At 39.3% G+C, this 16,760-nt stretch overlaps 2 protein-coding genes across 5 annotated transcripts in view; both read left to right on the top strand.

Moving 5' to 3' along the window:
- Positions 1 to 16,760, top strand: part of LOC131685111 (uncharacterized) — a 75,835-nt gene that overhangs the window by 11,917 nt on the left and 47,158 nt on the right. The gene's annotated exons all lie outside the window — the stretch shown is intronic.
- On the top strand, positions 969 to 7,127 carry LOC131679471 (uncharacterized). Its single transcript, XM_058960201.1, has one exon. It carries the CDS (start codon positions 969 to 971, stop codon positions 7,125 to 7,127), a length of 6,159 nt encoding a protein of 2,052 aa, XP_058816184.1.

Below are 16,760 nucleotides of genomic sequence, written 5' to 3'. Positions count from 1 at the left end.
ACTATTGGGTCAGCTGCCCTACCTGAAGAAAGTTATTCGAAAAACTGTAAAAAATTGATCAATGTTCCCCCGTTTTACGGTATATTAAACTACTTAAAAACATTTTTTTATCATGGCGCCTCTGGAAACACCTGCTCAAACTCGTCCGATTTGTTTGGTGAGTGTCAGCATCTCTTGAAAAAGAATCATCTGAAAGCAAAAAGCAGAAGAATTTCATATTCAGTATCGAATTGTCTATGGTCGATACAACAATGAAACATTTCCACCGAGAAAAAACAAAATGACAGACTTTTTAATTTTTTTTTTAAATTCAAAAAAGGGTCGAAAATTAAAAAGTCTGCCATTTTGTTTTTTTTCTCGGTGGAAATGTTTCATTGTTGTACCGACCAGAGCCAATTCGATACTTGTTAAGATAGGTACGATCTAGCCCCTCGATCTCTAGAATCGTTGCTTCATTAAAAAGTCAGCCTCTAAATAAGGCGTTGCATCAACAGAAATCATTAGATGTAAGAGAAAACCTAGATGTAAACAAAAGTGAAATTAATCTGCATTGATTGCTACATCTAACGTGTTTAGTGCTAATCTACAAATTGAATTATTCAAGGTAATAATTATATTTAAGAAAGTGTTCTGTGAATTCCATCGAACAGTGTTAACACCAATTAATTCCAGCTTTAGCAACAAGTGATTTGTCGTGTGGCCAATATCCCATAAGATCCTCGTGCGAGGCGATTAAGATAGGGCAAATAGATTGCTATTGGTGGTACACTGCGTAAGGAGAGACATAACCTTGTTATCAGTAGAATAACCCGTGAAAATTATTGTAAGTAGATTTAAGGGTTTGGTTTACTTGTTACTAAAATAAAATATTTTTAGTTTGAGTCGCGCAAAAGCAAACGGACTGCGAAAAGTTTTTACAAACTCAAAAATAACAAGTTATGAGCGCCCCAGGAGCAAACAATACCACCATGCATTCTAGCAATGGTACAATGCAGCAAGTAGCCTATAACTGCAAAGGATGTGACCGTCCGGATCACATTGAAAATATGGTTGCTTGCGACAGATGTAACACATGGTGGCACTTTAGCTGCGCCGGTGTGACGGGATCAGTTGCCAACCGTTCATGGAGCTGTAATAACTGTTCGACATTCTGTGGCTCGATCACATCGATCAGATCAACAAGTGCTCAGTTACGATTAAAACAGTTAGAGGAGAAGAAAGCCTTGGAGGACCAACAGGCCCAGAAGGACCGAGAATTCCTAGCCCAGAAACATCAGTTAGAGATTGAGGCTGAGGCAGAAAAGGAAGGAGGAAGTCTGAGGAGTTTCAGAAGCCGGCGAAGCCAAGTTGACGTGCACCACTGGGTAAACGAGCAAAACCCAGAACATGGAAAAGCTACCCAACCAGTTGCCAGTACTTCCACGCCTATCGCGTCCTCGGTAGCAGCAGGAATAGCTCCAAGACCACTCTTTCCCGGCGGACAATACTCTCTAGGCTACACCGCTCCAGTGTCACAGCCTATTTATACAGTCGGTACGATACCGATTCGCCCACAGATGGTCCCTTCGGCTGCCCAACAACATCAAATAATTCAAGAATCTGGCTCATTGCAGTTGAATCAAGCTCATATGCCACCGATGCCTCAGGTTCGAAATCAGCCATTTCAACTCAGTACTTCATTCGGTTTATCGAAGCCCATGCTTCCTCCAATGATACCGATGGTAACAACACTTCCGTCGTTGCCTGATGTTAAAGACACAATCGACCCGCCTATAATGATGCCAAATCAACGACAATATATCCCGGTTACACTACAACAATCAGCAGCTTGTCTTCCGCCATCATATCTTATGTGGCCTTCCCACGCAGTCATAGCGCCACCATCAGGGTCGGTCCCAAAGGGCGTATCCTTTCCCTCAAATGCGCAATCGGACGGAGCGCAGCGACATTTTATTTCATCTATACCCGAACTCGCACCTGAACATATGCATAGGCGGCAACCACCGGTGATGCCCAATAATCAATATCATCCCACAGAAATGAATATTAGACCGAATCCATCATTTATAGTGCAACAGCCAATACCACCATCAAACCCGTCGGAGTACTGTCCAGTGCCTCAACAATCTGCCCCAGCACACATTCCACCGTCGCATACCGTATGGCCAACAGACGGTCTCATCAGTCCGCAACAGCTTGCAGCACGCTACGTTGTCAGCAAAGAGTTGCCTAAATTCTCGGGTGATCCTTTAGAGTGGCCAATGTTTTTAAGCTCATTTGAATCAACTACGGCTATGTGTGGAATACAGCCTGATGAAAACCTCGCGAGGCTACAGAAAAGCCTAATAGGAAGTGCGAGAGAGAAGGTCCAGAGTATCCTCACTCTTCCATCAGCAATCCCGGAAATAATTGACACACTTAGAGACGAATGCGGCCGACCGGAGCAACTGCTTCATTGCTTGCTTTCAAGAATACGTTCCGCTCCTTCTCCGAACGTAAACAAACTTGAAACGCTAGTCACATTCGGGAGAGAGGTGCGAAACCTAGTTACATACATCGAGGCGTCCAATTTACAAGCCCATCTCTCCAATCCGATGCTGCTAATGGAGCTAGTAGGAAAGTTACCACCTAGTATGCGCTTGGAGTGGGGGCTTCATTGTCAGCGCATTTCCGATGCTTCATTAAGAGCATTCAGTGATTATGCGTCGTCGATCAAAATAGCTGCCTGTCAGGTCAGTTTACCAACGGACTATGGTCATGCCGACGGCAGCTCCCGTCGCAGTTTAAAGAAAGAGAAGGATGGCTTTGTCAACACTCATTCTACCGATAATGAACATGGCTCAGAGCCAGGCGAGAAACTAACAGCTACCTATTCAAACCAAAATAGAGAGAGGAGACCATGTCTAGCGTGTCAGTGCACTGATCACAGAATCCGGAACTGTGACAAATTCTTCAAGTTTACTCTTCTTGAACGACTTAAGTTTGTGGAGCAAAATGAATTGTGTAGGCGTTGTCTAAGCGGACATGGTAAGTGGCCTTGTAGAACTAAGCAACCATGTGGTGTACACGGTTGCACAGAGCCACATCATAAACTACTGCATTCAGAAACTTCGAAAGCAGATGAAGAAAATATTCAACAAGCTCCAGCGGTTTTATCGGCACATTGCCATAATCTACCTTCTTCACTTTTTAAAATTATCCCGGTAATACTACATAACAACGAAAGATCTGTTTCTACATTCGCGTTTCTGGACGATGGATCGGATCTAACGCTGCTGGAGAATGGTCTCGCTGATGAATTAGGATTGGAAGGAGTTGAAAGCTCACTTTGTCTCCAATGGACTAGCAATGTAAGCAGGAAAGAGTCGTCTTCAAAAAGAGTGCAATTAACCATATCTGGAGTTGATCGTCAATCTAAATATACTCTGCAAAATGTTCGAACAGTAGACAATCTATGTCTCCCGAAGCAAAATCTGGATTATCAAGAACTATCCAAACGATTTGCGTTCCTGAGAGGTCTCCCTATCCAAAGCTACTTCGAGGCTGCACCGAGAATCCTGATAGGAGTTGACAATGCGAGGCTTAAGTTACCTCTTAATAAGAGAGACAGGCGAGACGAAGAACCGGTAGCTATTAAGACACGATTGGGATGGACTGTGTTTGGAGGTCGGCACGAAACAGCGGGACACGACAGAGTCATGATTCATGTCTGTAACTGCTCTGATGATCGAAAACTTCATGATTTGGTGAAAGATTACTTTGCCCTGGAAGATTTGGGAGTCACTACGTTGGCCGTACCGGAGTCGACGGAGGATCAACGCGCCCGCAAGATTTTGCAGGAAACAACAAGGAGGACGGAATCTGGCCGATTCGAGACAGGATTGCTCTGGAAGACTGATAAAGTAGTGTTTCCAAATAGTTACCCGATGGCAGTGCGTAGGCTCAAATGCTTAGAACGCCGGCTACGTTTAGATTCGAACTTGCAGAAGGCAGTGACTGACCAGATTGCTGAGTATGAAGAACTAGGGTATGCTCACAAAGCGACCACAGAAGAACTAGGCAACACAGACCACCAACGTGTGTGGTATTTGCCTTTGGGAGTAGTCTGTAACCCTCGTAAGCCAAACAAGATACGTGTCGTATGGGACGCAGCTGCAACAGTTAATGGAATTTCGCTTAACTCCAAGCTGCTAAAAGGACCGGATCTTTTGACTCCGCTCTTATCTGTTTTATGTCGGTTCCGACAAAGGCAGTACGCTATTGCGGGCGATATTCGCCAAATGTTTCATCAGCTACAGATTCGAGAAGAAGATCGGCACTCACAAAGGTTTCTGTGGCGCAGCGATGAACATTCCACGCCCGAGATCTACATCATGGATGTGGCTACGTTTGGGGCAAGCTGTTCTCCGTGCTCAGCGCAATATGTAAAAAACACAAATGCCCGAGATTTTTCAGAACGGTATCCTGAAGCAGCGACTGCCATCATCAATAACACATATGTGGATGACTACCTGGACAGCAGAGACACCATCGAAGAGGCGGCAAAGTTAGCAGTGGATGTGCGTACAGTACACAGTAAAGCTGGTTTCGAAATCCGGAATTGGCAATCTAATTCAGATCAGGTTCTGAGACGGGTCGGTGTAGAGACGACGAATGCTGTAAAAAGCTTTTCAGCAGAAAAAACAACAGTAGCAGAACGAGTGCTAGGTATAATGTGGATTCCGGACGAAGATGTCTTCGTGTTCGCCGCACAGTTTAGATCAGATCTACAACCTTTACTAACGGGCGAAATTATTCCAACCAAGAGGCAAATTTTACAAGTTGTCATGAGCCTGTTTGATCCGCTAGGACTAATTGCCACCTATACAATTCACGGAAAGATTATCATACAGGATGTGTGGAGATCAGGAATCAAATGGGATGAACCTATTAAAGAGAACGATTTCACAAACTGGCAGCGGTGGGTAAAACTTGCACCAGAACTAGATCGTGTGAGAATACCCAGATGCTATTTTCCTAATTATGGACAACAAAGTTATCAGTCACTGCAACTCCATGTGTTCGTAGATGCAAGTGAGCTGGCGTACTGTTGCGTTGCATACTTTCGTATCATAGATGGTAACACCCCAAGATGTATACTGGTAGCTTCCAAAGCCAAGGTTACTCCCCTACAACCGCAGACAATTCCCAGAAATGAACTAAACGCCGCAGTGTTGGGAATTCGGCTGATGAAAACAATAACAGAAAATCACAATTTACCTATTCAGCAACGGTTTCTATGGACAGACTCGACGACTGTTTTATCGTGGCTCAAGGCAGACCCTCGTAAATATCGTCAATACGTAGCCTTCAGAATCGCAGAGATACTTGCCGAAACAACGATTGAGGAATGGAATTGGGTACCAACTAAGATGAATATTGCCGATCATGCAACAAAGTGGGGAAGCGGACCAAGTTTCGATGCTCAGAACATTTGGTTCCGTGGGCCTGATTTTTTATATTTGCCAGAAACAAACTGGCCTTCGAGAAAGCTTGATCTAAATGAGGCGACGGAGGAACTACGAAACCTTCACGTACATAGGCGAACGTCAAACCGAGAATTGGTCGAGTTTTCTAAGTTTTCTCGTTTTGAAGATCTCTTGAAACGACTTGCGTATTTACATCATTTTGCGAGAAAATGTCGTTCACACGACAGAGCGTTACCAGTATCACGGAGCGTTTCACTAACTCAGCACGATTATATAGTTGCAGAGAAAAGTTTGTGGAGAATGGTGCAAGCTGAAGCTTTTGAGACGGAAATTGCGGTACTGAAACAAAATGCTGATTTGCCGATTGCCCAGCGTTTACGCCTTGGTAAGACTAGCCCACTAAAAGGTTTATCTCCGTTCTTAGATGAAGATGGCATCATCAGAATGGAAAGTCGCATAGATCCGAAGGCCGCATACTACTGTTTTAACTTCCGAAATCCGGTGATTTTACCTAGGCAGAGCCATGTAACGGAATTGCTCATTCTACGATTTCATCAACGATACGGTCATGCTAACAAAAGTACAGTGATGAACGAAATGCAACAGAAATTCCACGTTCCTAAACTACGGTCAGTCGTGAACAAGATCGTGAAGAAGTGTATGTGGTGCCGTGTATACCGAGCTAAGCCGATCGAGCCAAGGATGGCGCCACTCCCACAGGTACGAGTCACTCCGTATGTTCGTCCATTCACATTTGTTGGATTGGACTACTTTGGACCGTTACTAGTGAAACGAGGAAGAAGCAACCATAAGCGCTGGGTGGCACTGTTCACCTGCCTCACAGTGCGTGCCATTCATGTGGAGGTGGTGCATTCATTATCTGCGGAGTCTTGCAAAATGGCTATCCGAAGGTTCATCGCTAGAAGAGGGACACCTCAACAGATCTTCAGCGACAATGGCACCAATTTCCGAGGTGCAGCGAGAGAACTGTCTGAAGAGATTAAAACAATTAACCGTTCGATAGCCGCAGCATTTACCAATGCTGAAACAGAATGGCACTTCAATCCGCCATCAGCCCCTCACATGGGTGGCGCATGGGAAAGAAAGGTTCGCTCAGTGAAGGAGGCCCTCAAAGTACTGTCCCATCGTGACAAGTTGGACGACGAGGGACTAACAACGCTTTTATCGGAAGCAGAGATGATCGTCAACTCACATCCGCTTACATTTGTACCTTTGGAGACGCCAGAGCAGGAAGTAGTAACCCCGAACAACTTCCTCCTAATGAGCTCGGGCGGAGCCTCCAACACGAATAGATCTCCAGCACATGAATCAATCTGCCTGAGAACAAACTGGAAACTCTTACAGCATCTACTCAACCAATTTTGGAAGCGTTGGGTTCAAGCTTATCTTCCAACTATCGCCAGAAGAACCAAGTGGTTTTCGGAACAAAAATCATTGCAGGAAGGTGATTTAGTGATTGTGGTAGACGAAACTGTACGAAACGGTTGGTTGCGAGGCCGTATAATAAAGACCTACCCAGGACTAGACGGCCAGGTACGTAAAGTTGACGTGCTAACTAATAATGGAACATTACAACGACCAGTGATCAAGGTGGCTCTTCTGGATGTTCTAAATGATAGTAAGGCCAACCATGGATAGGCAATACGGGTCGGGGTGTTAAGATAGGTACGATCTAGCCCCTCGATCTCTAGAATCGTTGCTTCATTAAAAAGTCAGCCTCTAAATAAGGCGTTGCATCAACAGAAATCATTAGATGTAAGAGAAAACCTAGATGTAAACAAAAGTGAAATTAATCTGCATTGATTGCTACATCTAACGTGTTTAGTGCTAATCTACAAATTGAATTATTCAAGGTAATAATTATATTTAAGAAAGTGTTCTGTGAATTCCATCGAACAGTGTTAACACCAATTAATTCCAGCTTTAGCAACAAGTGATTTGTCGTGTGGCCAATATCCCATAAGATCCTCGTGCGAGGCGATTAAGATAGGGCAAATAGATTGCTATTGGTGGTACACTGCGTAAGGAGAGACATAACCTTGTTATCAGTAGAATAACCCGTGAAAATTATTGTAAGTAGATTTAAGGGTTTGGTTTACTTGTTACTAAAATAAAATATTTTTAGTTTGAGTCGCGCAAAAGCAAACGGACTGCGAAAAGTTTTTACAATACTGAATTTGAAACTCTTTTGCTTTTTGCTTTCCTGATGATTCGTTTTCAAGAAATGATGACACTCACCAAACAAATCGGACGAGTTTGAGCAGGTGTTTTCAGAGCTACCATAATAAAAAAAAATTAAAAAATGTTTTAAAGTTGTTCAATATATGTACTATTATATGTAAAAAGTTTAATTTTGAAATATTTTTGGAACAATAGATGGAATTTAAACAAAAGGGTTTTTTGGAAGAACCTGGCCTTAAAATATAAAAACATTTTTATAAAAACAATCCTTACATTTTACGCGCAATGCGCAAATCCGGGAGCAATCAATCGTCCTCAAGATTTATACAGTAATTTGGAACTTAAAAAGTGCTGTGCTGGAAAATGGCGTATGACAGGGGACTCTAGTGATCACACACAAAACTCCACGTACAATTCTCTCCGCTAAAATTCTCTCAATTGCTTTGCTGTATGTAAATTTAATATCGTGCCAATTCTCTGCTCTAGTCACAGCCCACGAAGAGGCGAATGAGAGCGCAAAAAAAAGAGAAGGGTATCCCATACAAACTGCACATTGGCAAGATGGACCACATGGTCTTAGCCGTCACTTTGACAACACAAGCAAAAAAACTGCATATCGCTGTTTAGTGGCCTACGTATAAATACTTCTGAGTGTCCAGTGTGAATTGACGGAAAGGAAACAAAACACAACTCTACTGTCGAGACTTATGCCATCGCTCGAGACCAGCCAGTTGATTTAGGCGTTTACACAAGTTGAGCGACTGTTTGGATTTAGTGTTTAACTGTTGCCAATTTGGGTTTATCGTATAACTGGTCCCAAGTTGGTGCTAGTTTCTGATGAGATGATTGCGAAACACACAACTCCAACTTTAAAAATTTAGATGTTGTACTCTCTATGAATGCATTGATTTGGTTTTATCCAATTTGTTAATCTATTGGGAGTAAATTTTGCATTTGTTTTTATTTCAAACATCTAGTAAATAGATCACCCAAAGGGGACGGGCATAGCGTAGTTGGTAAATCGATTGCCTTGTACGCAACTCACCTGGGTTCGATTCCCAACCCCGCACATAGGGTTAGAGATGTTTCTAATAAGATTTCTCTACCCCGGAAAAGAGGCAAATGACTCTAAAGTTAAAACCTCCACAATAAAAAATAAAAAAATATCACTCAAAGAAATTATTCCTTAGAAATAATAACTCACAGTTTGGAACCAAACCGTGGGCCTCTATTTTCATCCTACTATACGCGATGCGTTGCTGGTGGTGTCAATTGGTAGGATGACAATAGACACAAGGTGAAAATGGGTTCAAGACTCTATAATAGTCATAGGTCTAACCTAAATTGCTCTCAAACTGGAACATTTTCCAGTACGAAGCGTATTCCACCCATAACAATGGTATAATTCACAGCTCGTCTTAGGCAAACGACAAACTGCACTAACCGTATCCACCCCGTGAGCTGCTTTTGCGGGAAGCGCTCTCCACTAAAGTTCGCCCACAAAGGGGAACTTGATGACTTCAGCGTGGAGACGACCGTATAATACCTCTAGTTGTATGGCAAATTTATAGCATTCTAGTGCCTTTGGTTATGAGACAAAGGCGTCTGAGTGTGTCAACGCGGGGGACATAAATTGGTCACAGCGAAAATGTTGTTCATTCTCTAGGGGAAAGAATGACACCTCCCCTTATTTTTTGCATTTTAACCTGTGAGTAGAGCTTTCTCCATAGGCAGTTTGTTCGTTCAAACATAAAAAACTACTTTGTCGCGCAGCTGGACAACAATTCCATACCTTGAAGCAAAAATCTGTCATCTGGCTTTTGACTGTCATTAAAACGTGTGGTTTGAATTGTGTCCTGTGGTGCTGTGATCCCCCATAATACTTTGCCTGGCACCTGAAAGTTGGCGAGGCGCTCCGGTGTTTTTTTCGATGAACCGCTGTTCAGTTGTTAAAACTAAAAAGACTAGAATAATCAAGAGACGTTATAGCTATAAAGCCCCAAACAAACAATTGTTTTTGGCGCTATGCATACAGTTTAAAAAATCGACATTTCGTGTTCAAATTTAGTATTTAATGATTCGATCAAAATTCTCATTTCATTGTTGTTTTGATCAGTGATGCTGCCTGTCTGACAGAGACGCCTTCCATGGTAGAAGGGCTGGCGCTTAAAGCTGAATTCGAAATTCAAACGCAACATGGGGTCTCTTTGTCGTTCTTGTCTCTTTAGTTAAAACTATGCAGAACGTCACATTTTTTCAAATATTAATTATTTTTAGAATTCCGTGAGTACACTCCCTGGAGTGCTGATTGCATCGTGCAATGTCACCGTCATCGCTCCAGTCCAACAGTTATAATAATTAATGTGGCGAAAACGATGGAGCAGTGTCAGGTCGGGCTACTCGTTGATGTGAAAAATTATCTGCTCTTTAACAATAATTGCTTATGAAGAATGAATGACGTGTCTGCATGACATTCATAGTAAAGGGCGACCACGAAACACTTATAACTGGTTTTAAATTTTATGTGCATTGTTTATGTTCTACGAATGGCATAAAATTGTGTAATTTTTTGGAAGTGCACCACGTATAGCCACGTGAAAAAATGTCTACACTCACATGTATAATTTGGAACTTTCTTAATCACAAAAGTGCTAAAAAGATTCATAGATCGGTTGACATTGGGTGTGACTTATTTTTGTTCTGGCGGTTTGGGCACGGAACTGGCCAGTCGTCGTGTGTTTGAGTGTCGATAAGGAAGGTCAAGTCCCTCTACGGAATGTAGTACCACGAATTACCTTTGCTTTTGTGGCTTGTTTGGCAGGCAATTTGTAACAATGCAACGCGAAATGGGATTTTCGTAACAACAGGCACCATTTATGGTAAAATTTACAGCTTTTGCTGACTTTAATTGCTCAATTCACTCTGTGTTGTTAAAAAAAATGCCAAACTGTATTCTTGGTCGATAAAATTGTTTATCTCCCCTTAGTCTAAAAAAATCATTTAATATCTTTAGTATATCAAACTATATTCCAAGATTTCAGTTAGCGGCATAGTTGTTCCCCTTAATTTTAACAAGAAACATAATTTCACATTTAAATATTTTTAAATTGAAGGGGTCTAGCTTCAAAATTGTTAAAATTTAATGCAATGAAGTTGGCACTGTCAAGCTCTGTGTCCTATCAAATAAATGAACTGAGGAAATGAAATGCTCTTAACACTCCTGGCATGTCTAGTCTAGTCTACACATAAACAGCCAATGCATGTAGGAATCCTGGAAAATTGCTAACGTTCGACTACAATTTTTCTTGTAAATATTAATGTTTGTAGTACATATGGTATGTGACACAAATTTTAAAGCGGTCAGGCAAACTGGAGAGCGTACAAAGATAGGACGATTCAAAATTATACGGCAGTTAAATTCTTCACTCACTGTCACTCCTTTGGTTCTAGGTTACTGGGATGAAATGCTCCTAGCACTCCTAGCATCAAGCCTCAAAATTAGTCGGGACGCTAATTTGTAGTACAATATCTCCACTGTTTTCCAACAAATCCTACAAATTACAACACCTATTATGCGAATGACCATAAGGTTAAAGCCTCTATAATCGAAATAAAAAACACCCATAGATTGAAAATTGGTTAAAAATACATCACGAAAATTCAATTTTCTAATGATTTCTTTTTTTAACCACAAAATGTACTGTGTGTATGCAATGCTCATGCTCCGCTGGACATTATAAATGCTGGAAAAATGGCGTTGTGCATTTTATACATACGGGATATATTGCAGCTTAAAAGTTAAGCGAGAGTGAATGGATCGCAGCCACAAGCCTGGTTCAAAAGTTAAACAAGGATGAGGAAATCGGTCCTAATTTGTATATATCTGAATATTATGACGCATTTGAATTTTCTTCGAAATCCTTTATCGAAAAACTTTGAATGCACCTTTCAGCCTCTAGACGCCTAAAACAGACACACAGAAATAACTACTTTTGTCCAATACGATAAATCTAGGTGGATGGATCATGCATTCTAGAGAAAGCGTTGAGTTGAACAAGATCCGACATATGCACCCAAGGAGGCATCCAAGCACTATACTCTTAAAGTTAGGACAATTTGTCCTTGCCCCAACACTCTGGTTAAACATCTGCTTTAGTGCGTTGTGATGCGTTGATGCTATGCGAATTATATTTGCATAATAATCTTTTCTCTCTAAAGAAAGACTATAATTTGTCATTATGAGTCACAAGTAAAATATGTAAATTGCTCAACTTTGCGAGTTTTAGCGAAAACGACAAGTCCATTAGACTGTTATGATTTAGTGAGCATCACAATATTAATCGTCTAGAAGAAATACAATAGCAAACTGCACTTGATGTGATGTCATAATTTATAACACGCGTATTGAAATAACCTTCTGGAAGTCGCGACAATAAACTCATCTAGATAACCGTGTCGTGCTCCAAGACGATTTGGCTAGAATTTCACATCATAAACTAGTCTTCATTCTAGCATTCCGTGCTTTTCATAACCCAACTCATTTCTGTTCGGTTATTGCCACATAGCTAATTTGGAAACTGATTTTTTAAACAAACTTCAATTGATGATAATTTTGATTTTTACACACTAGACTGCCCAGAAAAATAATAAATTTTTGAAAACTCAATCGGCCCACCCCTGATTCGATTCCTAGCCACACCAGGAGTATTTGCTACAAATTTGAAGCAAATCGGACAAGTCTAGCTACCGGACCAACGTGCCTGAAGTTTGTATGGGATTTTTCGACAATTTACGTGGAGATAAACCACTAGCTTGCATTTTCGCCGCAAGGTGGCACTGTATGCATCGTGTTATCACTATAAGTGAAACTAAGAAAGGTATTTTAATTGTCTACAACTTTGTCGAAGACTGCTAGTCAATCTGGCTTTGTTAAAAGAAGTTTTTAAATTTTTAGCGAAGTTATGTCTGAGTCAGTTTTGCATGGGGCTTATCAATGCATGGTTGTGTATCAGTACTCGATTCCCACGAACTATACATTTTTGTGAAATAATGGTTAGGTTTAGCTCAATAGTACGTTCAGAAGAATTGCAGTACATAACACGAGCTTTGTTTTCCTTAAAAAAGTTTAGTTCCTCGTGTGACCGCATAGAGGGCGCCACTACTAACTTTTCTTAGAAGAGAGATAGAACATCAATATGTTCGAAAGATATATTGAAAAATGCTTGTTCTACAACTTTGTAGAGGACTCCAAATTTCTATCTCTCTTCGTTTAAAAGTTAGTATTGGCGCCCTCTATGCGGCCACATGTGGAACTAAAATCTTTTAAGCAAAACATGACTCGTATTATTTACTATAATTCTTCTGAATATGCTATTGAGCTAAACCTAACCATTATTTCACAAAAATGTACAGTTCGTGGGAATCAAGTACTGATACACAACCATGCATTGATAGGCCCCATGCAAAACTGACTCAGACATCACTTCGTTAAAAGTTGAATAACTTCTTTCAACAAAACCAGATTGACTAGCAGTCTTCGACAAAATTGTAGACAATTAAATTATCTTTCTTAGTTTCACTTACAGTGATAACACGATGCATACAGTGCCACCTGGCGGCGAAAATGCAAGCTAATGGTTTTTCTCCACGTGAATTGTCGAAAAATCCCATACAAACTTCAGGCACGTTGGTCCGGTAGCTAGACTTGTGACGTTTTGCTTCAAATTTGTAGCAAATATTCATGGCGTGGCTAGGAATTGAATCAGGGGTGGGCCGATAGGGGTCATTTTTTTCTTATCACTCTATTACACACCCTAGGTAATCAAATACTACCACGCGTCTCCATCAGACTTATTATGGAAAACTACATATTTCATTCCTCGATATAAAAAGCGGCAGAACAAGACCGGTGACTATGCACCTTTCCAGACACACTGAGACAAGCTATGTCCTCAAACAAGGAATATATGGGTCATTCCACAACAGATTTACAACCAAAATTTTAATTCCATCCATAATTTTTGTTGCATTCTTTAGCTAAAAATAATTAACACGTATTTTTTGTTTTGGCTTAGTATGATATTTTTTTCTAATTATTAGTATTTTAATTTTTGAAGTTTATAAAATTGAACATTCTTCAATCATTGATAACTCGGAAGCGTTTCGATATATGGAAAAAATATTATAAATAAAAAAAGTTGCGTTTTCAAATGAGCTTACAACATTGAAAATATTGTGTAAAAATTTGGTAGTGAATATCAAAATACTTTGCGAGATATTACAATTATAAACATAAACAAGGCAATTTTACACTGAACGCCTTGTGATAGGCCTGTTATAATTAAAATATCTCGTAAAATACTTCAAGTTCGATTCTGAAATTTTCACAAGATCTTCTCGATATAATTATAAATTAATCGATAAAGTTAAAAAAAAAAATTTTTTTGAGCTGCCCAAAAAATTTTTATTTGCTGTTAATATTTGCAGAACACATAAGTTACACAACAAAAACAAATATTACAAAAAAATCCGGTGAGATCATGCAAAAACGCTACTTTTATTGTTTAATGCTTTTTTCCACAAATCTAATAGTTTCTGAGTTATCAGAGATTGAAAAATGTTCAATTTTATTAAGGTTATATACAAAGTGGAAACTCAAAAAATCGAATTTTTTCTATGTAATATTCTGCAAGTACATACTTTTGAAAATATCTGTGCGGAATTTCATCCAGATCGGAGAGCTAGATTTTAAATTACAGTAGTTTGCAGTGCGATGGTTCTGCCACGAATGAAGTTAACACCAAACTTCAAACGCAATTATCTCGGAATAGAGTTTTTTTTGAAAAGTACCGTTGCGATGAACGTGATATCTCAAAAACTAGTCATCCGATTTTCAAAAACTTGTTTTCCAATTGTTTGCATTTATTTTCTCATGTACTTGAATGGTTCCTTTTCCACCAAAAAAAATTTCGATTCTTTGCAATGAATTTTCGTTTAAAATTTTGAACACCACAAAACTAAATTTTTTGGTCAACATGTTTTTTATGCAGGAAAAAAATTTTTTTTGGCAAAAGGATCCGTTCAAGGGGGTGATGGGCCATAACTCCGACAACCTTGGATATTTTTTTAAATTCAACTTGTTTTTTCTATCTTCGATAGTGCTACTAACGAACTGTCTCTCGCTTTTTCAAATAAAATTTGCATAAAACGCTTTAAAAAAATCACGAACTTAGTTCACTTTTACGCCACAACTTTGTGTATAACCCCTTAAAGTTATAGAACTTAAGATTTTATTTTAATAAAATTCAAAAACTCGTGACTAAAATATAGTAAATTCAGCCAAGGCAAAAATTCGTGTCAATAATTTTTAGTCAAAGAATGCAAAAAGAATTGGAGGTAACTAAAATTTTAGTTGTGGATCTGACGTGGAATGACTCGCATTCTGCAAATTTAAGACTCTATTAAAAATATTACATGAAAATTTCAGAATGGTACTCGAGATATTTTAAGTATAACGGGCCGATCATTTAGTGTCTTAGTCTTGTTTTAAGTTTATAATTGTAATAGATCGCAAAGTATTTTGATATCAACACCCAAATTGTTACACAATCTTTTCAACATGATTCTTAATATCTAAAGAAAATAATAAGTAAAAAAAATGGTCCAACTTAAAAAAAATCAATTTGTTTCAAATAGTTGCAAATTTCATAAGTTAAAAAAAATTGTGATTTTATTCGGTAATCTCATTTGAAAACAAAACTTTTTTTATTTCATATTTTTTCTATATGTCGAAACGCTTCCGAGTTATCGATAGAAAAATGTTCAATTTTATTAACTTCAAAAGTTCAAATACTAATAACTAGGAAAAATATCAAATTCAGCCAAAACAAAAAATACGCATCAATCATTTTACGCTAAAGAATGCAAGAAAACATTTTGGAAGGAATTAAAAATTTTATTGTAAATTTGACGTGGAATGACCCATATGTTAATTCCATCAACGGTGAGATTTGCCGGTAGCATCTGCTTTGAGGGCAGACTTCAATATGCTTCCCCATAGTATTATACACCACCAAATTTTGGCGGTGTCTGAGCTAGCTAATGGGAAGCAAACAGTAATAGTAATATCTCAAGCCTGAACGATTTACTTATAAGAGGCATTGGCGGTATTATTCTTCGCGGTATATTTTTTAAAAATATTTTGTATTGCGCAAAATATTTTTAAAATTCTAATTTAAAAAATTAGATTTTAAATTTAAAGCATTGTAAACAGTGGCGCAACCATTAAGTGGCTGCGCCCCTGTTTACAATGCTTTAAATATTGACTGCGAAGTATGTCCAAGCAAAAATGTCGTAAAGGGATTGTAGTGCCGTGGCTTTGCTTATGTGATAACAATGTTATTGGAATATCTCGAGTAATCCCAGACATTCGTATTCAATTACAAATATACCCCCATCTAAGCCCCGACCGAAACGAAATAACAAGATTATGGCAGAATGCAATTTTTGTAACATTTACGTTATAGAGTTGGTCTTGTTAGTAGTTAAAATAACAGAAAATTTTAACAAGTAGCAAAGCAAGATATAGTTTGTTAATGTTTTTGTTGAGTTTCTGATAGCAACAGCGACCCACAAGTCTTAACTCACCCAATTGATGTCACCCCTATCCCAACAGTACACTTTTTTTTCCAAAAACCTATTCATATTTTTTGCTCAAAACTAGGGGCAGATCATTTGTAATGCATTTCAAAATACCAACAAAATTAATTGCATTTCTATCTACTGAAACAGCAATTCAGAATGTTTCGTGTCCTATAGCTCTACATCCAACATAACGTCCAACGCAGTGGAAACGAACGCCACATTTCAACCTAGCCGGATATAGTATGCATAGTCAATAGGAACGGGAAAAAACAATTGTTTAATAAACTTGTGTGCACCTTAAAATATACTAAAACAAAATAACGTGGTCATTTGAGAGATTGGGTGCTTACCGACATTGTCGGACCCCCATTACCACTATGCTATAGTGAGTCATAATGCACGTGCACATTGTTCCATGTTTTTAGCTCTTGCTGCCACAAAAGTTTC

Source organism: Topomyia yanbarensis, chromosome 2, assembly GCF_030247195.1.
Source record: "Topomyia yanbarensis strain Yona2022 chromosome 2, ASM3024719v1, whole genome shotgun sequence".
Lineage (NCBI taxonomy): Eukaryota > Metazoa > Arthropoda > Insecta > Diptera > Culicidae > Topomyia > Topomyia yanbarensis.
Note: the sequence above shows the minus strand (reverse complement) of the source record. Positions and strands in the feature narration are given on the sequence as shown.